The 26,489-nt window shown below is 39.4% G+C and overlaps 1 protein-coding gene across 1 annotated transcript in view; it reads right to left on the reverse strand.

The window, feature by feature from the left end:
- Positions 1 to 4,415: 4,415 nt before the first annotated feature.
- LOC139745158 (exosome complex exonuclease RRP44-like) overlaps positions 4,416 to 26,489 on the reverse strand; it is a 219,209-nt gene continuing 197,135 nt past the window's right edge. Inside the window, exon 23 of the mRNA XM_071655572.1 lies at positions 4,416 to 4,719. Coding sequence (XP_071511673.1) covers positions 4,621 to 4,719 — 99 coding nt within the window. The 3' untranslated portion in view covers positions 4,416 to 4,620. The remainder of the gene's footprint in view (positions 4,720 to 26,489) is intronic.

Here is a 26,489-nt window from a genome sequence, read left to right on the forward strand (position 1 = left end):
TTTAAGTCTACCCCTTTGTGTTTGGTATCAAATTAATGGATTTTTTCCTGGCATTGCTTGCATGCAATAAAAAACAGTGGTCCTTTCTGCTGGAGAAAGTTATGAGGTCTGAAGTCCTGTCATGGTAGGAGTGTAATGCTGGCTAATTTTTGTGACATTGTGACCTTTTAACCCATGCTGTACAGCCACTAACTATACAGGGAGAAACAGCTTATTTTTCTGCTTTTCCTGAAAGTACTGAAGATACACTACAATATGGTTGCTGTATGTCAATAAATGTTCAGCCAGTTTTGAGTTTTGAGCCATTTTCAAATGCTGAGGAAAAAAGTGCAGCCATTTTTTTTTTTGTATTTTCAGTGAGGTATATCATAACTTGACTACTGAGAAGAATCTTTTCCCCTTATTGAATATCCTTGGTTTTTTAGCCATGAATTGTACATATGTAGTAATCTATTGTGTGAAAAGTTTAGCAAATTTGAGCAATAAGAACTTATTTTTTTATATTTTTACAAATTGCTGAGGAAAAAAAGACTGATCCACACCCATGTTCTACTGCATGAAGGTCATATGATAAGTGTTCAGTGTTCTTATTTCTATGCTTTTTCAATTTTTAAAGATATCATAAGCAAAAACACAGTATTTTGGCTTAATATGTCACTGTTTGAGTGTCATAGCTTGGATATCGAGTCAAGTCATCATAAATCTCATATTCATTCCTCTATCTGTGTTTACAAATATGAGAATGGATCCAAACACTATGCGCACATTCAAGGTCAAACTGTACAGATAATTTTTTGATGAAAAATATCATATCTTCCAAAGTACCAGCCCTAATTTCATAAAACTTTGTAATAATGGCCAATATATGTCTGTTACCTATTCCTGAAAGTTTCACCTCTTCACTCTATGGCAAAAGTGAAGTATTATAAAATATATAAAAGTGGTTTTATTTGAATTCAAAGTAACGCCTACAAAATTTATCATCCATTTTGAGTAGTGAAAATACAACATTAATTCATACTTTGTGATATGTCATGGCTATGTGCTGGTGGTGAATGAAAGGGATATTTATCAGGAATATCTAAAAGCAATTTCAGATGAACATAAACATTCTCCTTTTTTTAATGAATTTTTCCAACATATTAGTCATTTCAATGTAATTCGACACCCCTAATTAAAATGCTAATTCATGTGCAGTTTAATGCAAAATTTTGACTCTCTCTTTACATGAAATGAAAATTTGAACACTCAGCTACAACAAACAGCAAAAAAAGCATTTTCACCAAGTTTTTTCATTTTTCCCCTGTTACATAATTGCATACCCTGATTGTGCTATTGACCTGGTGAGTTTTGATAAGCTTTCGTAATTTCAGCTAACTGCAGAGTATCATGTGAATTCAGAGAAAGAGAAATTCATGGCTGTTTTGGACAATAGGTAGTCTGGGCAAACTTTACATACCCAGTATGTGTGTTTATAAAAGGAAAAAAAAAAGTCATCCTTGGACAAACAATAAGTGGAAATTGCTAGGTTTGGACAGAAAATATTGTATCCCCCAGTTCTCTGCCATGCATTGTTTAATTTCTCCCACAAATGGAGGCTCAGTACCCATTCACTGTATTACCTGAAAACTCCCCAGGTGCCTGGAGTGAAACACTATTATATCAATTGACACATGCACACACACACACACACACACACACACACACACACACACACACACATTCTCATAAGATGCTTTAATTGGTGATATGACAGTTTGCTCAAGGTGACTGGGCATATTCCATTATTGTTTCTTTTAAGAAAAAGATTCTTTTTTTCCCTCAATAAATTGACTTATTGAAATTGAAAACCATAAAAACAAATACTTCAATTCAGTCTACAAAAGTATTAAAAAATTGTGCATCATGTAGAGTATAGGCACATTCACAACAATTGAGGATATGTTTAGGATACGTAAACATTTTCAAATTTCTTTGTTTGTATAGTTTGAAAACTTTTCGCCTACATACATGTCCTAAAAATGCAGAATTGGCAGGTGCATTATATACCTCTAGGGTACCCCTAGGGCCTTGAGAGGGCATTTTTTATTCGTTTTTAAATACTCTGAACAAACGGGCATATGCCTGGTGTGAAATGTATCCCCGGTTGCCTTGAGTGAAACACTATAATATCCACAATTGAAGCCGTTTGCGAGAACACACACACACACAAAATGTTCATTGGAATTTGACTCCACACAAGATCCTGCAGACATCACAGTAGTGTGCATATCACATTCAATTATTGTGTGATAATTAGTGCCGACTACTGTAAAAGTCTATTTTTGCGGGACTAATTTTTCGCGCTCAGCATGACAAGAAGAGTTTCGCGTGTTTTTAATTCCACGGAATCAAGACATCAACAGCTGGAACATACGGTGAGCAAAAATATTTGCGTCTTTTATTTTCACGCTAGTTTCTGGTTGCTTAAAATGCGCGAAAATTTCAACACCGCAAAAATTTCCACTTTTACAGCACAGTAGTATCATACGCATTAATTTGATTGACTTTATTGGTGTTCAGTTTGACACAGTTGGCATGTAGAAACACCAGCATTACCAACAAACCTGAAATCATTCATAGAGCAGTATAGTGTTCAGACATTCATATCCAATGGATTGAAAGAAAACTAGAAATGTCGCTATGGCGACTGATGCCTCCGCCATAATGCATGATTCTCCCATAGGCGTATAGTACAATGTCTTCACAATGTGTGATCCATGACAGTTTCACATAACTGGCAAAATATTGAAATGACAGGTTTGTCAGAAATGTCTTGAACTGGGTTTGCTATAATTTTCTAAGAGTGCAGGTGCACATATTTGGGGAATTGAGAATTTTTACTTGAATTCTGACAGACCTTTTTATAAGTTTATGCATTGATTAATTTCCAAGGTATGAAGAAAGAGTGTAATGATGGTACAAAATAGATTTTTTATTTTTATTTTTTATTTTTTATTTTTTTTATTATTATTATTATTATTATTATTATTTTTTTTTTTTTTGGGGGGGGGGCATTGAAACTTGGCCTTTGACCCTTAACTGTTGACCTTTGACCTTCTGGCTGGAAATTTCCCAGAGAATCTCCATTAGGTAATGCATGTATTAAGTTTTGAAACTAATAATGCAAGCATTGTATATACTAGTATATGAGGGAAATAGTAAAATTTTGAGGACTTGACCTTGACCTTTGACCCCTGAATATTGACCCATGACTCCTAAATTCCCTAGATAATCCCTGCCAGTCAGTACATGCGTGTGTACCAAGTTCCACGAAGATACATTGAACCATTTGCGAGAAAAGTCATATTGCAACATTTTCACCTAACCTTTGACCTTTTGACCTTTGACCTTATGACATGAAACTCTCTCTGGAGAATCTTTACGCAGTAGTACATGTTCACACCAAGTTTCAAGAAAATACCTTTGGGCATTGCATAGATATGGGGGAAATTGCAACATTTGTAGCATTTGACATTGACCTTTTGACCTTTGACCTCTTGCCAATGTCACTAAAATCTACTCAACTAATTGTCCCATCATACATCATCCTTGGACCAAGTTTGGTGAAAGCTGCTTCGTCCAGTTTTGAGTTATCACGTAAACAGATAAATTTTAGGATTTGACCTTGATCTTTGACCTTTGACCTCTGTCCGATTTCGCTGAAAAACTAATCAAGTAGTTGTCCCATCATACATCATCCTCCAACAAAGTTTGGTGAAATTTGCTCCATCCAGTCTTGAGTTATCGCGTAAACGGATACAATTTCATGATTTGACCTTGACCTTTGACCTTTAGCCGATTTCACCCAAAATCTAATCAAATAATTGCCCCATCATACTTCATACTTGGACCAAGTTTGGTAAAATTCCAATAAATATTACTCAAGTTATCGCGTAAACGAAAGTGGACGTACGGACGGACGGACAACCCGAAAACATAATGTCTCCGGCACCACTTCGTGGCGGAGGCATAAAAAACCCACAAAGCTCCATTGTTCCACAGGACATCTACAATGTACATTCAGAGGAGAGTACCACTAAGGTTACTATGTGATGTACTAAAATACAGGGAGATGTTAAAAGCATCAATATGCTGATGTAATATCATTTGCATCATTTCCTACTATTTCTTACAACTTACAAACATCAGTATTTTTCAGAAGAGACACATTCTTATATCACTCAATCCTGCATATAACTGGGAGTTGTGTCCCAGTTTTCTAGTTTTAAGAGATCAACTTGGCAAGACCATCAATCTACACTGTGAAGAGACTGATGTCTTTTTCTTTTCCTTTATCATATTGCATCATTTCTTATGATATGGTAATTTCAAAGTACGGACTTGGAACCACTCTTTTTTTTTTGGGGGGGGGGGGGGGGGCAAGCGACACTGAAGGCTCCTTTTCATGCAAGATGGAGTTGATGGGCTTGGCTCCAAAGGTTTCTGTTTTGAAACAGAAGGGAGTATGAGAGAGGAGATGGAAGAGGAGTGCACTGACCCCATTTGAGGCTGATACCTTGAAACAGGAACTAGTTACAATACATCACAACACATTAGAGGGATACAGTAAAATTACTTTCAGGTGGGTGATGTCTTTCTCTTTTTTGTTGGTGGTTCATCTTCTTCCTCCGTGTTGTCTTCCAAAGAAGTTTGTGATGGAACACTGAATCCTGGAACCTAGAATGAAAAACAGAATGGCAGTACAAAGACAGGAGTTAAAAACAAATAAAAGAAAACCCACACAAACAGAGGTTGCTTTAATACAAACAGTGGAAAGAAATGATGTGGAGGCAAGTGTTGTATCATAAATGATTACAGAATGGGGAGCAAATATCCTGCAATCTCATAGGTCAAGAGCTACATGTTGGTTTTTTAGTGGCTGCACGCTGCCTCACAGAGGACGGTCACTGTAAACATGTTAGAGTGTGCACCTTGTAGCAAAGGTTCGCGCACTAAGTTAGCGTTTGTGCACTCAGGAAGAGGCTCCTATTGGCTAGAAAATCATGCATCCAGTACTTTTGCCATGCATCCAGTAATTCGTAATTATACAATGCATGTAATTATGCTACCAATTCTATAATCATTTATGATATAACACTTGCTTACACATCACTTCTTGCCAGTAATTACTGGATGCATGGCTTTTGAGGTTTTGTCTATGGCAACCCAAAAGGAAATCCAGAAAATTTGCTTATCAGGTAACATGATCGAAAAGTGGATTTTTGGCAAGAAAATTGTCCCCATTCTACAACACAGCTGATGCACATGTCTTTGCATGCGTCAGTCGGAATACTGTATACGCTATAATTTTCGCGTACATAAATTTTCGCGAATTGCCGATGTCACACATTTTCGCGAGTGGTTAAATTCGCGATTGGGGGACCAGAGAAAATATGAAGTGGCAAAGAAAGTGTGAATTTTCAACTTACTAGCATATAAGAATGATACTAGTTATACACTGCATGAAAAAGACTTGCCAAACTCTGCGAACCAGTAAGTTAGAATTCAACATTTTTGAAGTGGTTAAGTCCATCGCGCTAGATTTCTGACGAGTGGTCCCCTTGCGATAATGGATTGGCTCTCTACAGTATTCGTAAGTAGACATGGACTTAGCCAGTATGGTCTTTTCGGTAAGCCGTGACATGGTATTGTGGTACTAAAATGTTCGTATCATCAAGGCAAGGGATTCATTTTGAAGGTAATATTTTCGCGTGTTGTTAATTTCGCGAATAGCTCCCGACTCGCGAAATTCGCGAAAATAAAACCCCCGCGAAATATATAGCGTATACAGTATAGTGTGCGTGCGGTAATGATAGAATTTAGCCTAAACCCACTCAGCTTCACCTCGTGGGTTAAGCATTCCATACATGTAGTTACCTTATGCACACAATCCGACTGATGCACTCAGACCTGTGCGTCATTTGTATACTGTATTTTTATTGGATGTTTCATCTGCTTGAATGTCATTTGATAATAAAAAGGGGGCATTGCAATCACTTAGAGAAGAAAGCTACATATGACTGGAAGTCTGAGCGAAATTAGACACAAAATACGAGAATGTTTTGACAAATTACGTAGCTCAGTAAATAATTTTTCATGGCATCTTATAAATGTCCCAGATAAGCCATCCTGATTATGTGAATACTACACAACATTTATTTATTACCCACGCCGATGAAAATCGGCAGGGGGTTATGTAAAGGGTTCCGTATGTTTGTTTGTTTGTTTTTTTGTTTGTTTGTTTGTTTGTTTGTTTGTTTGTTTGTTTGTTTGCTTGTTTGTTTGTTTGTTTGTTTGTTTGTGTACAAGATAACAATAGAATGGGTAAACAGATTTGCACGAAATGTTCAGGGGATGTCTGGATAATGACAGGAAAGAATCGATTAGATTTTGGTGATAATCGGTTGACCCTTGCAAATTCTGTGCGACCTTTAAGTTTTGACCCCATGGTATAGTGACCACTCCGAAAATTTCCCGTTTCTCACTTTGTGATTTTCCGCTACCATACGAAAACATAAACTCCCAAACGATCGGACTTCGCTGATCAAATGTTCGTAAGAATTCCGAAATTTACGTTTAGGCCTATTTGAAGGACTATGTCCTTCTGGATTTATGAAAGTTCGTTCTCCGTCGTCACAAACTGGCCCGTATTTTGATGATTTTTCAAATTAAAATTGATTGTTTTTTTTCGTTGGAGGAGCATTTGCTCGGTCGCAGTCACACTGCACGATATGCGTGCTCAATGTCAATGCGTGTGCAAGGCCGCTGAAAATGCATCGCGCTCTACCCTGTTGGTGCAAAATAGCATCGGGAACGTTGCGGCGCTCGTTGGTGACCGAATACTGGTGCAGTAGACATTTGCATTTAACCCTTGCATTGAATAATTCCCGTAGACACTAATCATAGGGGTAATTGCCTAGGGGGTACGTAAATTTTGTTTTTCTTTTGCGCTTTTGTGGATACCATCAAAAGATCGTACACTCATACGACCTTTGATATCAACACACTCTCGGCTTGCTATAAGCAAAATATCCCGCAAGAAAACGGCGTATTTCTCGATTTTTAGCGCTTTTTCGGCGACCCGTCGCGTAGACAATACTCTTAAAACTGGACTTAATTCGCGCGCGCTTGGAAAAGTTCCGAATCTGCACTTTTGACGGTGGAATTTGGGATTTTCTATGGATTTTTGGAGGAGACTAAAGGACTTTCCTGTGGTGAATGAGTGTTACCGTATGTGAAATGATGTGATTTGCGTGTGATGTAGAACCAAAGATCGTACACTTCAGTGTACGATCTTTGGTAGAACGCACTGGCTGGTGATAAAGGACACTGGCAATTAAGTGACCGAATTCTGGTAGATGACCGAATGCACAGTATGTTTACCCCGACTTTGTACAAGGCGTGGGTCTGCCGCCTTTGACGGCCCCTCTCTAGTTTATTTTTTTTTTAGCACACACCTCATTTGCTTTGGATATTAGACAAGAAGACTTTCTACTGCACTTCCAACAATGGAAGACATACATATGTATATTTTGCTTTTAAATGCAGGAATTAACTTCACAAATTTGCAAATGGGTGAAAGGTGATGTTGTTCTATGTATAAAGCAGAGTCAAAGAACAAATATGATGTCCTTTGCATTGGAAAATGGGAATGTTGATCATTTATGGTCTCAATTGGATGTGCAAAGCTGTTGCACACTTTCCTTGCTATTTGATGAAATCTGCACATTGACATGGCACATGAACAGGTATGAAAAGGATCAATTGTTGGACATAAGCACATCTTACTGGGAATATACTATCACTATTTACGTCATGTACCATTTGTACACTTGTAGTTTCAAGACACATATTTTTGCATCCTGCAAATGAAAAGGAAGGCAAATATCAACTTTACAGGTAGGGAGGGATCTTCCAGCACTTTCCTATACTCCATACTCCTACGGCCTTACACTGGAGATGGGGGATGTACATTTGTATGTCATAAACAACCTGCTACCTCGCAACCAGACTGAACATTCTCAAGCAGCACAATTGAATTTGCCTGACAGTAAACTGCATTAATATTAGTAAAGCAACAACAGGTAGGCTAATGCAACAATTACACTACAGTTACAAACAGTACCATATTCCTGGTAGAAGACAAGTCAGAGAACAACGAACAAAATGCAAAATCAATGCTGTTTTCAGCTGTCATTGTCAATGTTTTGCATTCAGTGATGAAAAAAAAAAATTATTGGAAGGAACCATGTGAACAATACTGGCAAATATTTGAACATGCTAAATTGATGATTGTTACTGAGGGAGGAGGTTATGTTTTCATTGGCGTTTGTTTGTTTGTTTGTATGTGGGCATAATAACTCAAAAAGTTGCAAACAGATTTGGATGAAACTTACAGCAAAGGTTGAGAATGACTAGAGGAACAGATGATTGAATTTTGGCAGTGATCTGGAAATTTTTATGGATTTTATGAAGGATTTTCAATATTTTGGTGGGTAGGGTCAATGAACTTGAGAGTTTAAGCTGCACATTTTTCGATGTTTGCATATGCGCACTAAGGCTGGGTTCACATAGGAGTACACTATTCGGGTATACAGTGCACGTTTTCGAGGGCACGCGAATAGCTTGAATCGAACGATAGGATTTCCCAATACCGGGTCACATAAGAGGGCACTATTCGAAAATGCCGTACAGCTGCGTATAGTATAGTATAGTGGGAATCGTGCATGCTTATTTGATTTTCGTGCAGCGTATGTATACCATCTCTTGTTTCTGAAATGATGGAAATTTGGGTCTGGATTTGCCCTTTAGCAAAAATAAACATGTAGACTGATATTCTGATGCAGTGTTGTGTATCATGATCAAATACAATGTTATTAAATAAATTAAAAATAATCAGTTTTAATTGATTTACCCAAAATGACCCAAGGATAGAGTTGGGTCAGTTTTTTTATTCATATACTAAATTTATAGCTTTCTTGTAACACAAAGTTTCTGGAAAACTCATGTTAATTTTGTAAGTAAAATTTTGTCTAGGAATATTGGGATTTTGAATAAGCTCAAACATTTCTTTCCTGTTCATATTTTGCAGAGTATATATTCTTGTTTAATATCTCCACACTTCAATTATGGAATTTTGGCGTGGGGAAATGCAATTCACTCATTACTAGATTCCCTTCTCCGTATTCAAAAGCGTGCAATAAGAATCATAAACCACGCCGGATATTTTGCCCATACCAATTGTTTTTTCCATCAAAACAGAATTCTGAAAATTTCAGACTTATTTTATTATAATCTCGGAATCTTCATGTATAAACTAACAACTAATGAATTACCATCTGTTTTTATCCACATGTTCAAAAGGAATCGTTCTATCCACTGTTATCCCACTCGCCAGAGTGACGCCTATCACCTTCCCCGTACTCGCACTATTTTTGCAAAGAAGACAATTATATTTACTGGACCCAGATATTGGAATGATCTCCCTCTAGATATCACTTCTTCCTTATCTTTATTCACCGTCAAACGCAAATTAAAACAATTATTACTTAGTGGATACACACTACCAAGCCTTTAGCAACCTTTTTATGCTCACAGTCTTTTGTCCTTGTCCGCAGCACCAAGTTATTCAAGTGATTTCATGGTACCGATACATCTTTTAATAATATAGCATTTTTGTTATTCAAACACTGCGAGATTTGTATGCAGTCTGGTTTGTGCGATATCTATGTGGTTCATTAGTTTATTACTCATCGATTTTTTGTACTGGTGTAATTTTAGTTAGTCAAGACAAACATATCCGTTCTCCGTGTAAAATTATATGCCTATGAACTCGGGAACCTACAGTTTTACAAGCTTTAAAGCTTTTATGTAGGCCCCATCATATTTCTTATACTTACTAGTGACTTTTTCATACGATGTGACCATGTACATTTGTGTCAAGTATATTTTCTTTTTCTTTTTCATCTACAATCAAAAGACATGATTGTATATATTTTGTACTCTTGTTTTGTTGTCAATAATTTGTAATGTCATCATTGAGAAAATGGAAATATGAAATAAATTTGAACTTGAACTTTGAACTTGAACAAAAATGGTATGTTCCAATGTAATCTCAGTTTAGAAACTCTTAATAAGATTGCTGGGATGGTTGTGTAGGAGGAAGAAATCCTCCCTGCATGGGATAGGGAGTTGATGGTGCGAGTGATGGTGTACTGGGTCGACTTGACGGCGCCGAAAGAATATTAAAGCAGGACAAGCGTGCTACCTTGTGACCCACCATGCCCAAATAGCGTATAGCGAATAGCGAATAACGAATAGCGAATACCTTATACCGTATACTTCTATGTGAACCCAGCCTTAAGTGCATACTCTAGTTTCTGCTAGGGGGAGGTGGCGCGCAGCTGGATGTTGATGACATAACAAAAGGCTTCTATATTGGGATATTGGGTGATTTTCAGCATGCATACCTATGAGTGGAAATCACTGATCTCTATAGATGAACAAGATCAGTGGTGGAAATGAGCTGTTTGGCAGAGGTCTGAGCCCTCAGAGTGCTTGTCTAGTTCATATTTACAACTATGATTACTAATACCATCAGAAAAATTAAATAAACAGCTGGAATCAAACAATTTTATATTGCAGCAAAACATGGCTTCTGATTGGTGTCTCAATATTCCCTATGGCATGTGACAGTGACATCGCTTGTATGCAGAATCTTTATTTTCCTTTCAAAACAAAATGGTACCATTAATATTCATTCTTAGATTTGCCAGGAAAAGTAAACTCTATCTTCCAACGTGGATGTACATAAACATGATACCCTGTATGAAGTTTGAACAAAGTCATTGACACTGTTTCTTTTCTTTGCAAATATATCGATTGATATTCTTTGAAGTTTCTAAAGTGGTTAGTTTGTAGATGATGCACTTTTGGTGTTCCATGTTACCCTAAAGAGGCAATTTTGGGCAAATGCATAAAAAAACCTAGGATGAAGCAACTGCTTAAATAGGCTTTGCGCTTAAAGTCTAAAGGAAATAATTTTGGAGTATTAATCACATTTTACAATCCTAGCCACGAGTTACTGAGAAAAGGAAATGTTAATTCATGTGTTCTAATACAGACAAGAAAACCACCCTGAGATCAAAGAGTCTGACCTGAAATCTACCAACATTTTTTTAAATCAATTTGTTTCATACATATGTCTTCATGTAATTTATGAAACTACACTTATATTTTTTCCCCCTCTGGAAAACGGTCCGTTTCATGAAGTCATCACATAAAAGTCTTTACATAAATCTCAGAATGGCCAACATCACTCATATGAAGCTATGAGAGACTTTCAAGGAAAAGTAAAATCCATTTCCTTTCAAGTCTCTCATAAGCTGTCTTAAGGGCAAAAAGTGTCTCATGAGACCTTCATGAAATGGTTCCCTAGTACCTGATATCCACTTCTGACAAGTTCTGGTATACAGAACCTTAAAGAAAAATTTAATCCTGATATTATGTTGCTTTGTATGACAACTACAGTTAAGATAAATTGGCAACTTTGTGTGATCTAGGTGTTGAGCATCTCTCTATTTGGTTTATACACAAAAATTCATCAATTTTGATTTTCCTCCAGAAAAAAAAATCTTCAGTCCTATTCTTGTTATACGACGAGAATAATATGTTTTTGTGTGTCTTTGCTAATAGACAAGTTCTGTCTGTGCCCAAATATTTTAGAAAATTAAAGTTACTGGAAGTTTGTGTACAAAACAACAGCAGAGCTGCACAACAACTTGATTAGGCAGGGTTGTCAATTCATCATACTCTCTAAACTTTTGCCATTCACATCTGATTTCAGGTGTTGGACATTTCCCCATATTTTCACTGATTTACTTCTCTAATTTTTCTGATTTCATTCAAAGCAACATTATGATGATGAAATTTCCCTTCCAGTAAAATGAGTTATGTGATTTCTGCGGCTGGTACTGGTCAATACTGAATCTGTGCAAGCAGTAATTCAGAACAAAATCCTTCACAAGTTCCATTTTCCTAGTGCTAAATTTGAGGAGTGCTCTCTAACAACAGCTACCTTGAGCTCTCATATCCAAATATCAGAGAGAATGTGTCTCACTTGGCTCTGCTGCGAACAAAGAACTTGGGTTGGGATGGAGTGAGACAATGAAAGGGTGCCCACAGCAAACCATCTGCACATGATCTCAGATGAATATATGAGCTTGGGACAAAGAAACTGTCTGGATACTAGTCTTTTGATTTCAGCCCCTTTGTGGAGATCACAGAACACAGGGCCCAGACATTGCACCAAGAAATGGTCATGAAGACAAAACAGTCATGAAATTTTGATAGTAGGGTTTTTTGTTTTCCTTTTCATGAGACAGTTTAACCCTATAAAGCCCAAGGGGGGCACATTGTCCCCCCCCCCACCATATTTTCGTTTGCCACTCCTACACCCTTTACCCGATTTCAACCAAATTTGGTGACTTTTCCTAAAATCTTATTGCGAACATTTTGATGTATAATTCAGCTATGTCCGATATTGCCGGTTGCCATGGCAACCGTAAACTGACAACCACGTTCATCAGATTTTGCATGATTTTCTGTTGCAATTTTAGTTAACAGTATAATAATTAATGAAATGGGAGTTTTCTTGGCTGTAATTTGCTGAAGGACCAAATGGTGAAGTAATTATGGTTGTGAATTACTCTGCAATGGTTTTTCTTATTATTTCCTTTATTTTTATATGACATAGGCATCAAACAATAGATATAATAGAAATAATCGAAAATACAGCATTTTCCAAAGACTACCCTTTTATTTTGTGTTATCTTCAAACAAGTTTTTACCTGTAATATCATTTGTTTATCATATTATCAATCTGCAAACTCAAAATTTCAATATTTCGGAAATATGAAATGTGATACCAATATATGTATCTATTCCAAGCAATACATCACAGGTTTCACATATTTTTTTTTTTGACGCTTTTTATAGCCTTTATTCTGACCAATCAAATGAAATTGTTACATTGTAATGACACAAAAATATAACTATAATACACTGTTTAACGGACAACAAAAGGTTGTGTGCAAAATATAGATAAAACATACATAAATTTTACACATTTGACATGATTCAGTCACCAGTCTGAATAAAGATTTTATCTAAAACAAATACAAAAAAAGCATGAGAGGTGATGGACTTACAAAATCTTTAAAATGTATTCTATTCACCAATTATGAACATCATAATGACTAATATCTCTCTGGGTCTTATGCAAGTGGAGATTCATAATCAGATAATATTTGATTAAGTTTTAATGGTATGAGGATCAGAGAAAATAAACAAGTGGAGTGGGCAAAGCTGAAAACACAGGATATTCAAATCATTCTAAATAGATTGACTGAAGTAAATACAACAAGGAAAAGTAGAAATTACGCGGTGCGTAATATATGTCCCCGCCGGAAGTAGCATTTAGTAGCAAAATGTACAATATAGGTAAAAAGATGAAGGTCAAAGGTCAAAGAAGTCAAAGGTCAAAATTCTATGTAGAAGTTTTGAAGCCCTCACCTAGTGCCATCACATAAAGCAAACGGAATTGAAATCGGGTTAGAAATGGCGAAGGAGTAGCATTTTGTAGCCAATGTACAATATAGGTAAAAAAATCAAGGTCAAAGGTCAAAGAAGTCAAAGGTCAAAATTCTGTGTAGAAGTTTTGAAGCCCTCACCTAGTGCCATCACTTAAAGCAAACGGAATTGAAATCGGGTTACAAATGGCAAAGGAGTAGCATTTTGTAGCAAAATGTACAATATAGGTCAAAAATCAAGGTCAAAGGTCAAAGAAGTCAAAGGTCAAAATTCTGTGTAGAAGTTTTGAAGCCCTCACCGAGTGCCATCACATAAAGCAAACGGAATCAAAATCGGGTTAGAAATGGCGAAGGAGTAGCATTTTGTAGGCAATGTACAATATAGGTAAAAAATCAAGGTCAAAGGTCAAAGAAGTCAAAGGTCAAAATTCTGTGTAGAAGTTTTGAAGCCCTCACCTAGTGCCATCACTTAAAGCAAACGGAATTGAAATCGGGTTACAAATGGCGAAGGAGTAGCATTTTGTAGCAAAATGTACAATATAGGTCAAAAATCAAGGTCAAAGGTCAAAGAAGTCAAAGGTCAAAATTCTGTGTAGAAGTTTTGAAGCCCTCACCTAGTGCCATCATATAAAGCAAACGGAATCAAAATCGGGTTAGAAATGGCGAAGGAGTAGCATTTTGAAGCAAAATGTACAATATAGGTCAAAGGTCAAGGTCAAAGGTCACAATTGAAATTCTGTATAGAAGTATCAAAGCTCCCATGTAGTGCTATCATATAAAGCAAACAGAATCAAAATCGGGTTAGAAATGGCGAAGGAGTAGCATTTTGAACATTTTGATCACACACGGACGCACACACGGACGGACACACGGACGGACGCACGGACGCACGGACGGACACACACACGTACGGAGCCCGTTTCATAGTCCCCTGCTCGAACTCGTTCGGCGGGGGACAAAAAAATATATCTTAACAAGATGCAATAGTTAAACCCGGTATTTCATGAAGTATAATTTTCCCATTTCGCGTAGTGTAATGTCAATTTATCCTCTAATGTTGCTTTTTCATATTCAGACTGTTTTGAGGTGGCGATTGCCCTACATATTTCTTCACAGGTTGGAACTCTTCCAATTTTTACGATTAGTATAAAATCATATGCTTAATCAAAATTAACACATGATTCAACAAGGCATTGAGTTTGATATTTTCCCTGAATCGAAGTAAAAACATCCAGCCAATTTATATTAATAAACTGAGGAAATTTTGATTTATTTCCTACCTCATTCCATATTTGATAAACTTGAGGACAGTCATAAAATATATGATAATATGTTTCGACCTCTTCCCTACAAAAGGAGCACAGATTTGAATGTGTTATTCCAAACTGGTGAAGTTTATCATTACAAAAAATAACATTGTGCAGAAGCTTATACTGGAATTCTCTCAGCTTCCAGTCTAGTGTTGAAATTCTAGGAAAAGAGAAACAAACTGCAGTTGCCGATCTATCCATGTTTAAAGCTAATACTTCTGGGTGTTTGGAAAGGAAAGAATCTTCAATTGTACCAATAAAAATATTGTAAATCATTTTTGAAGATACTGACACTAAGAGGTACACTTTTTTGTTAATATTAAGACTAATTTCAAAAACATCAGCAGGGTTATCATTCAAAATATGATCCCTCACATTACCTATTCTCGACACCTTCCACTCTGCTGGAAATTTATTGTATACATATTGCTTTATATTGTAATGAATAGCGCCCCCATATGTTGACCTTGAGAAATTTCACCCATAAGAAATAGTGAAGGTAGACTTGCTTTTCCTTTGTGGTAAATATTAAAATGATTGATATGAAATAAAAACATATATGCTCGGGATAAAGAAATTAAAAAAAAAACCACATGATTTTAGCGTATTTCCTATGTATTTCTTTATATTTTGGTAAATAGCGCCCTCAGTGGATGACCTTGAGAAATTTCAAATGTTGGGTCATGTAGAGTATGAGTTGCTCTATCCATGTGCCAAATATGACAGTCATACATCGAATAATAAAGAAGTTATATGGGGGGGGGGCACAATGTGCCCTCCCTCGGGCCTGGAAGGGGTCAAAATAGCTCGGGCTTATAGGGTTAATATTGGTTGTACCCATCTCTAATACAAATTAGACAAGTCAATGGCTTTTAACTTCTAAGTAGTTTGTTGAAAAAAGAATTAAACGTTATTTTTTTCCTTTAAAGTACTCACCATGAGAAAAATAGCTTTATATTAATAAATAAAGTGAATTATACATTTCTAGAAAGCTTACGTCTTTAGGAATATGAATAATTAAGTTTCAGAAAGTGAAAACCTCTCTAGAATGATGGAGAGATGGTGTTTTGAGACCCTTTTCTTACCGCCAGAACCCAATCTGACGGCAATATTTTGGGGACCGAAATTGTGACGTCACACAAGGAACAAATCAGCCCTGCACTGATGGACTGTTGCTACACAGCACTGTGGTTCAAAGCGTAAATTCCGCATGATCTGCGTAGGATCACAGAGTGTTGCAAAGTCTCTTCTACAAAGAATCAGGTACAAGTTGGTTATAATTTTTGCAAATTATCACTTATTGAATCCATCTTGCTTAAAATTTTAGTAAGTATACATATATTATCTATACAGACTTCTACTTGCGCTTTTGTGCCTCAGTCTCGCCTCTCAAACAGCTCGTAGGCCTAGGCGCTCTACTTGAACTAGAACCACAAGCTAACTCTGCAGAACCCTAGCTAAATGTAGGTCTACGTGATCTAGATCTAATGCCAACAGTTAGAGGTACAAGGTCAAAATTTCATTTAGGTTTTATTTTATGTCCTAATAGGCCTATATGAACTTAATTATGTACATAATTATGTTATGAATCCTTACAGCTACGTGTGCATGCCACTTACGGTAGCTGTTTAGATGGAGTGAAATCAAGCAGGGCCAGTGAGTGCCGCCGGTAAAGAAATTGCTAGAAATTAGAAATGTTGGGCGCCGGGCGTTAGAAATTGTCGGGAGCCCTACCAATCAGACTACTGCAGATTAGTACTAGTACTGTAGCTTGAGCCGCACAACACATGGTAACGCCAACAGTCTGATTAATTGCTATGGTGCGCCAAAGTAAAAAATGTCTGGTAGGCCTACTATAAAAATAAAAAAAAAAATCAGGAATTCCGTACAAAATCACCAAAAATGTTACTCTTATGTCAAAATCAAGGGCAACAACATCATTAGTTGAAGATTATTTTTTTCACAAAATTATTAGTGGGACAGTGATATTGTAACAGAATAAGACATGGCTCCTTTTGGCGCACCATAGCAAAACATATCAACACGGACGCACTACAGACAGACAGTAGGCTCTGTCGCCTCACCCTCGTTTCTTCTACCACCTCAACTTTGCCACTCAATTCACCCTTGATATCAAACTCAAAGTCTCATCGTACAATATAAGGTAAAAATTGGACGTTTTAATGCCCAAATGGACATTTCATTATCGTCGACGAAATGACAGATTTTGTAACGAAATAGGCCATGCAACACTTGGCGCCCCATACAAAACTATGGTCTTTGTCCATGGCTTAAACCATGGGCAAGATTGTACCACCTTTGTGAATTCGGGCCAAAGTGATGTACTCTGAGGAATTTCAAGGGGAAAATCATTCCACTGTTAAGGTTCTTTAAACATAATTATATCTTTAGTGAAAATTCCTCAAGTATGTGGAAGATGATAAAATTTACTCTCCATGGTGGATATGTATGGACCAATTTTGTTTTTCAATACGTTTTGAAAAATTGTTGGTAATTCATTTGTGGATAAAAGGTACATAAATATTCCAACACTACAGACAATATAATTTACTTCTAGGATTTTGTTCTTACAAAATGAATGATTTGTACGTGAGAGATAATCAGCATGATTTATAATTCGGGTGATTAATAAGCAGGCCTGGTGATATGGTGCAATTAACTCTGCGATAAGAAGTGAAAGCTTCTGAATTCGTAACAGTCAATGAAGCACTGTGCAAAGCGAAGGACAAAAAACTCTCCAAAGTTCACCTCCTTGTATCTCCCGTATTTTATCACCAAATCCCTTGAAACTTCACATATTATATTGAATATGGCTATGCTATCCTTCATATGAATGTTAGGCAAAAATGCTGATGTATCTTTCAAGATAATTGTATTTTTCTGTTTGAGTCAATCATAGGAAAGGTTTACGATTATTTCCCCACACAACTCTGCTCCAGCATGAATAAGCATTTGATTAACACAATGCTAGTCTGTATACCCCAGACTCACTACCTGCAAAGTTTTGTGTTAGCGCAATTTGTAGTTATGTTAAAATCAGTGCAAATAGACAACCAAGTTTTAGAGAAAATACTGGACATGCACAACTAGATCCTCCTCCTGCGCAAGTGTTCTCTACTGGTCAGCGCACACTTAGTCAATCAGCTGTGTCAGGATCGGCGCATGGCGACAGGGTTCGCTTTCGCTCCACAGAGTGGTGAGTGGATGAGAGACGAACCCTGCAATGTGCTTCAAATCAACTGTTTCATGCAGCACGAAAACCGATACATTGGACTGCGTAATGCTTACGCTATGGATTTTACGTGGGTCACAAATGACAGTGATCTTGATTTTTCCCCAACATAACCATGCGACAAATATTACAGAAAAGATACTTGGAACACAGTATGGACATGCTACCACAATTCATATACCGAAGTTTCATTTTTGGGCAATGAAGGAAAATGTGAAAAATTAACACTTTTTTAGAGACCATTTTCTTTTGAGGCTAAGTTTCAATGTTAGTTTCACAGGTTTATCCTCAATAAACCCCAAATATCTAACATTGTGAGGTATCAATTTGCTGTATAGATTTTATCATTTGATGGCTTCAGAGGTGATATATTGGGATTGTCCTGCAACACTTCCCCAGCAGATTTGCATAAACACGCTACTGTAAAAGTGGACATTTTCGCGGTGTTGAAATTTTGCGCATTTCGCGCAACCAGAAGCTAGCGCAAAAAAAAAAGCACGTGAATATTTTTGCGTGCCTTATGTTCCAGTAGTTGATGTTTTGATTCTGCGGAACTGAAAACATGTGAAAGTCTTCTTAAATGACCAAGCGCGAAAATTAGTCGCGCGAAAATATCCACAAAAGCTTTTGGCGAGTTAATTGCACCGTGTCGCCGCGCCTGTAAAGAGCTTGTCTAAGAGGGTTTTTGCACAATATCCCCATGCAAGAATACTATAATTCCAGTGAGGAGATATCAAAGCTAAGGCAAAAAAAAAAAAATTGTTGCATTGGCGTAACATGAGATTTTCAAATAGGGTCGGTCGGGCAGATTTTTTTTTTTTTTTTTTTTTTTTTTTGCTACCTGCATTTTACGTGTATAACTCGTGCTCAGTAAACAGTTACAACTGCTGCACCGTATGTGCTGTGTTCATCTATTCTACAAATCATTTATGAGGCCGATATTACTCGAATTATACCCCTTCACAGAATTTAAAGATGTTGAAATCCCTATCCTGAATGTTTTCACTTCATATTTTACTATTTTGACTTAGATAAGATAGATGCAAATTGACCCATATGTACGATCTTTTCATCGCACACGGCGATCTCTATTACAGTCCCACATATACAGATTCGTGTAAGTTCTCCACACAAGAAACCTATGGCAAAACTGTGCACAATACATTGCAGTCTGAATGCTAAGTATACACTGTACAAATCTTGATAGAGTACGCGTCCGTGTTGGACACAGATGACCTACTGATCAAGCGAGGCTATGTGAGGTGCTAGCGAGATCTCTCCCTCGTACATCCGATATCCCCAGAGCCGTTTCCACTTCCGGGTTTTTTGCGATCGCGATCACAGTCAAGAAGATACTTGATATCGATAGCAAAAAAAATAATTAAAAAAACATAGGGTCGGCGGAATTTTTAGGGTCGGGCGGGTTACGCCAATGCAACAATTTTTTTTTTTTTGGCCTAAGTACACATTCAATGTGAACTGATGGAATACGAAAATATTGACTCATTAATTAACAGTCTGTGATTTAAGACTATAGACATCTCCAAGGGGTCAGTACAAGATGAACTTTTCTCTTCTGCAAAGCTGGGTATGACCTCTTGGGGTCAATTCACAGGAGATGTTGTGAGGGTGTTGTTCCATAGCAGACTATTTTTGGTGAGGAATTTGTGTCAGGATTGGATTTAGGGGATGTTTGCTTGTTGCCTAAATGGGTCATACTTTAATATATGGTGCTCTAGCATCTCTTTAGGGTTCAGTTGTCAGTTCACTTAACTTGTCTCGTCAGATTTGACACAAGCTTACTTGATCCATTCTTCATTCCACATTTTAACCATCTCATTCTCCACTGATAAATGAGCTGGATTTGAAAAAACAATAAAAACAACATTGGGCTACATAAATGTATATGTAAATAGCAAACATTCTCCTTCTTTACTGGATCCCTCACTTCAATTCCTCCACTAACTTCTTCTTTATCACCTTGTCCTTCTATTTAACCACTACAACTAACAGAGTATTCTTTGCTCATTACTTGAGTAGGGTCGGGCAAAGCATTTCTTACCTGTTTCATTCATGTCACAACTACATGTATACCAATCATAGTGTTGTTCACATTGCAAGTGAAAATTTGCGAAGTTTGGGTGAAAGTTGCTAGGCAACTTTCTTTTGACATGGCCCCTAAAAGAAAATTCAACATGCTTTCACTTCTCTAGCGTAATGGAGAGCACTTGACTAACCGCTTTTAGAAAGCAGGGGGAATAATTACTACCCTTAACATATGTCAGTATCGAGTTGATGAAATGTGTAATTTTTATGAAAAATGAATTTTTGTGGAATTCTCTTTATATATTTTTTTTTATTGTTGTCCATACATGACGTCATGAACTCTCCTTATCCATACAGTCATTACAACACCAAATTTAAAAAATTAATAACTTTTGCATTGATTGCCCGATTTTCCTCAAACTTTCACTGATGAGTTCTACTAATGTTAATGCTTTTACTCAATCCACATTGTTCTTTGGGTTTTGGTTTCCTTTAAAAGTAGCATGGGATTTTTGGAAAAAGAAGATGCATCCATGAAAAACATTATGTACATGTAGTTACACACTTGTCGACAAAGCTCCCACACTCTAATCATTTTCTCTTTAATCCATGTGCAAGAGTTAGTGCTTGTAGGATAATTTAATAAACATTCATCGGCATGAAGCCTAACCATGGTGTAAACCGCACTCTCGTCAAGCCACATGCATGCTATGAAACATGTGTCATGTGCGGCTAGACTCCTATGCTTGGCACGTTGCCACATGCTGTAGCAAATTCTGCTGTCCCCATTATGTTTAATGGCTACAAAAAGTTCATTTTCCCATGGTCAGTCTGAAGAAAGGTTAGAACCTCAGTGGAGCTAGCTTATTCTTCGTTATTCTTCAGAGCTGGCTAGGCACGTGTAGTTTCAGTATTACTCTGTCATATTGTGTGTAGTTCAGGTAGTGTGTAGTGGTGCTCGTGCAAGCTGGCGTTTGTACATGGCATGCATAAATGTCTCCATTTGTAGTGATGTGGTTTATTCAATGCGCTATCATCTAATTATGAGAATAGATGAGCTTTATCTGGAAAATGTCTACTCATTTAACAAAAATGCCTAACCGATCGTCCAGTATATGAAACATGCATGCATCGGAACTGTTTGTTCAGGTTTTACATAAATTAAGTGGAGTACCTGATTATGTGGAAACTACAGTAACACTTCTTTTATGACTGCTTTTTACTACTACCTTGTATTACTTTTCAATTAGTTCCACTGGCATAACTATTCTTTTCATCTCAACCACATCTGTATTACTACTACTACTACATGTACTTCTGCTCCTGGAGCATCACCTTCCCCCACATATGCAGCCAAAACTTGCCTTTTTTGTATGTCTGTATGTGTAATGCGTGTGTTTGTGTATGTGTGTGTATGTATGTGACAGACAGCAAAAGGAGGGATGAATATGAAAATAGAAAAAAAGGTTCAACATTCATTAACAAGGTGAATTACACATTTCTTCAAAGCCTAAGCCAGTAAGAATATGAATAATCAAGTTTCAGAACATGAAAACTTCTCTAAAATGATTGTTAGATTTTTTGACTCCCTTAACTGAAAGCCAGAACCCAATCTGACCGTGATATTTTGGGGACCAAAATGATGACATCATGTCATGTACAAAGTAGCCCTCCGCTGCTGCGCTGTTGGTATGCGGTGAGGTGGTTCAAAGTGTGAATCCCACATGCTAATCTGTAGGCAAAGTGCAGTGAAGAGATGGAGTCCTCAAATGTCTTGCTCACAGAATCAGGTACATGAATTTTTTTAAAATTATAATTTTGGTAGATTTGTACTCATTGAATTTATCTTGCTAAGACCTACAAACCTGAGAATCAGTAGCGATTCTCTTATCTTCAAGATACAACTGGCCACTCATCTCTCAAAGCATGCTAACATCTTACCGGCTACACCCAAATCTGAGAGCATACAATCGGAGAAACCTAAACAAAAGCAATCACTCACCACACACACCTCCGATGTGTGCAAGTTCATCCATAAATCATCTTCTGTATAGCGCAAAGGCCCTCCAACAGGAGCAACAGCCCAGTTACAAGGCAAGGTGGTGGGTGGGCAGTGAGACAGGTGGCCAGTTGTATCTCATAGATAAGAGAATCATTATTGATTCTCATGATCTACAATCAATACAACTGGCCTCTCATCTCTCAAAGTATGCTAGACTGGCACAGACCCAGATGGACCGGTTGTTACTGCCGACAGGCAGTGAGTGCCTAAGAGTGGACCATGGACACAAGGGCTCCCTGCTGGAAGGAAGCCTTGGGGGACCAGAACGTCTTTGAGGCAGAAGGAAATATATGTGTTAGGCGAGCGCCAATAGGCATCTGCGTGGATCTCCTCCACCGACACACCACTGAATAGCGCCCACAAAGAGCTAATGCTTCATGTGTCATGGACGCGAGTGGTGGAGTCAGGAAGGGCCTTAAGGCCACCTGCCCTGATGGTGGTGACTAGCCATCTGGAGATAGTATCTTGAGAAGCTGAGGCAAAGGGCTCTTGAGTGGTGATAAACAAATGATTGCCGTTGTGCTTAGATTGAAAGCAAGAGAGATGCCATTTGAGCGCTCTGATAGGACATCAGATCTTATCCTCTGCCATGAACAAAAACGAGGCCTGAGGCTGGAGAAAGATCTCAAATGGTTTCAAATTGGGCGTCTGGTTTTTGGCAATTAAACCAGGCCGTGGGATTAGGCACAACCCAGCACATTCCCACTAGATATGACTTGGGCAGTTGAGAGGACACGAAGAGTATTGCGCTGCTGGTCTGAGGCAACAGCCAACAGAAACAGGGTTTCAGTGGTGAGATCATGGAAAGGTATCTTGGCAAGTGGCTCAAAAGGTGGGCGACTGAGGGCTTCCTAAACCTTTGGAAGGCTCCAGGAAAGAGGGGACCTCTTGGAGGGAGGCCGCTGGAGGAAGAATACCCTGGAGAGGCGAGTAAAGGCAGGGGCGTAAAACATGCTTGTGCCTCTGTAAACCCACCATGAATGGTGGCAATGGCAGATCTGTAGCCCCAGATCATGACAAAGGCTAGACCTTTGTCAAAAGGTGCACTAAGAAATCAGCGACCTTTGGGGGGCGGGGGGGGGGGGGGGAGCTGTGTGAGGATCAACCCTAACACACCTGCACATCAATTTAAATAACCTGCAAAGGAGGGACTTGTAGATAGGCATTGCTGACTCCCTATAAAGGCTAACAACTAAAGTGACAGCACAGTCAGAGAGGCCGGCCTGGGAGGTGGCATCCTGGACAAGGTATACGTAGTCTAGTGCAAGTGGCTTGGATGGGGGTGAGGCTTGCCTGCAAGGGGCTGTGTCAGATCTGGCCTGCTCGGAATGACTCTCGGCACCCCGCCAGCAGGTTCAGAAGCTCTGGATACCACAGTCTCCTGGGCCAGCAAGAAGCAATCAGGAGAATGGAGGCCTGATCCTGCCTGATTTTCTGCCAGACGGGTGGTATTAAAGGAATTGGTGGAAAGGCATAGGCGCTTGTTGAGGGCTGACGCAAAAAGGTCTATCTCCAAGGGAAGGAGGGAGTGGGATAGCAGATGCATCACCTCGCTGTTGAGGGTCCACTCTGAGGGGAGATGTTGCTTCAAGATAGAAAATCCCCAACTTCGTTATTCACCCCTGGATCATAGAGAGCAATCGGCGTGACACCCCACCTGCGGCACTAGCTGTGCTGTAATCACATTCAGCTGAGCAGAGCGAGTGCCCCCTGCCTGCTGTAGGGCGCAACAGTGGTGCTGTCTGTGCGAATGAGCACAGTGCGGCCTAACACCTCATGGAAATACTTCAGGGACAAGAGCACAGCCAGCAGTTCCCAGATGTTGATGGGGGGGGGGGGGGGGGGGGGGGCAAACAGGACCAGGCACTGCTAGCAGTCCTCCCTTGGTAGTGACCTCCCCAACCCAGTAATGAGGCATCCATCGTGACCGTAACAGACTGGGTCACAGTACAAGTTGGCTTGCCATGAGAGAGGAAGGCCAGGGCACTCCACTTCTGCAGCACGGCAAGGATACGAGATGTGGCAGGTGTGAAGGACAAAACTGAGCAGGGCCCTGGAAAACTAGCTATCGGGATATGAAGGAATGCATCCTTCAGGTCTGAGACTGCCCAATCCCTCACTTGGCCATGGCCATGGCTCCTGCCCCCATTGGGGCACCAGCAATAATCCCCGAAAGTCTGGTTGCCCCTCGGAGGTGGGAGGGGGTTTGTGGGTGGGGAGGTAAGTTCCTGGTGTTGACAGGTGATAAACCGAGCCATCCTGGCTGTCTGCTGCCACAGGAGCTCAATCACTGAAATCAGCAGTGATTAAAGTAGGGTCCTGTCCATGGGCGAGACCCCAATGTCTTCAGCTTTAGCATAGCACCTGTCCTTTATGAATGGCTTGTATCACAGGGGATTACCATCCCCTTCATTGTCCCTGAGTGCGAGCAGCTCCAGAGACAATTGTTCAGGGGGTTAAGAAGCATTCATAGTCCTGTGGTTGAAAAAGGAAAGTGCGATGCAGGCCAGGAGGGCCCAGCAAAACTGGGTTTCAGCAGCTAATGTTGATATTCCTAGTGAGAATCAGCAGTAAAGGGAATGCCATAGGCCACCGAGGGAGCCATGAACAGGACAGAAACTTGCTGGGTGGACTTGGGCTTCACTGAGTAAAACTCAGGGCCTCCGTCTCCTCAACCAGGTCTCCCTGCAGTACAGAGCCCAGCACTGTGGGGATGAGTCCTCGTAAGATAGGGAGTCATCTGGTTTATTAGACCAGTCAGTCTGCCAAATGGAGGGCAATGGGGCCAGGTGCTGGAGGAGCACCATGCGAGAGATTGTCTTGACTGTTACTTGGTTGGGCCAGAGTGGCAGTACAAGCTGGTCGTGGGAGCGGTCCTGGGAGACAACCTACGGAAGTGCACTTGGCACAGCCAAATGGGGCCCACCACAGCCCATCCATACTTCTCAGTAATGGTCTTCATCATACCAAACAGCTCTGCCTCAGAAGGAGCAGCTGTTCTGGCTGACTTCTTGCCGGGAGTGGACAACTTGTGTATCTTTTTCACACACTTGGTCACCAAAATGGCAAAGGATGGTCGGCATGACATTTTTTCTATGTCCCCTTCTGAACGGAGGGAGTCGACCACCGAACCCTCCATACTATACGATGGCGCAGCTGTTCCTGGCCATGGTGGTCTAGGCCAACTACGAGCTGGGGAACGGTCCTGGGAGGACCCGGCCGTGATGGTGGTAGTGACCAACCAGGCGTGGGGGGGGTACAGAAGATGCTCCCAAGCAGCTGGGGAGCCGGTTGGCGGGGCTGGGGGAGGAGGAGAGAGCACGGGAGGCGATCCAAAGCCACTGTGGTGCCCTCGGGTGTGCTATAATGGGGAGGATTGCGCCAAGGGCAGCCAAGAGCATGACAGCTCATCAGGCTCAGTATCTCTGAAACCATCAGAGCCATCATGAACGCTGTGGACGCAGTAGCCGAGTTGGTGACTTCAGTGTTACCCGGCAGCTGGGGTGCCCCAAGAGCCGGTGTGTGCGAGATGTTAGATCTACCCGCAAGCCAGGTCTCCATGGCAGCCCAGGAGGCCTGCGTCCACCTTGCACAGAAGTTGCAAGAAGCTTCGCGGTTATAAGCCTGATGTTGAGGGCAAGAGAGATTCAACATTCATTTGATGAAAATTTGTTTTGAAATTGCTGAATTATCCAAAACAGACCAATCCTAACTAAAATTATCACTGAAGGTGATTAATACCCCTGCCCCTAGTTGCTTTATAGTATGTGATGTCATGAGGGCAATGACGTTAATACCAAGTTTGTGCATTTGTCGAATTGGAAACAGAATAATTTTAGTTTACTGTAAAAGTGGAAATTTTCGCGGTGTTGAAATTTTCGCGCATTTCGCGCAACCAGAAACTAGCGCGAAAATAAAAGCACGCGAATATTTTTGCTTGCCATACGTTCCTGTGCGTGATGTCTTGATTCCGCGGAATTAAAAACACGCAAAACTCTTCTAACCCGGCCAAGCGCGAAAAATTAGTCGCGCGAAAATATCCACTTTTACAGTACTGTACAATTACAGAGTTGACACTGAGTATAAAACTTATAGCAAATGGAAACATGCTTTCCCCCAGCATCACTACACTTAAAGACCATCATACACACCAAATTTGACCTTCATAGCTTGAATGGTTTATTTTG

This window comes from Diadema antillarum, unplaced genomic scaffold (genome assembly GCF_040938485.1).
Source record: "Diadema antillarum isolate AM-2024a unplaced genomic scaffold, OU_Dant_1.0 seq00001237_RagTag, whole genome shotgun sequence".
Taxonomy (NCBI): Eukaryota; Metazoa; Echinodermata; class Echinoidea; order Diadematoida; family Diadematidae; genus Diadema; species Diadema antillarum.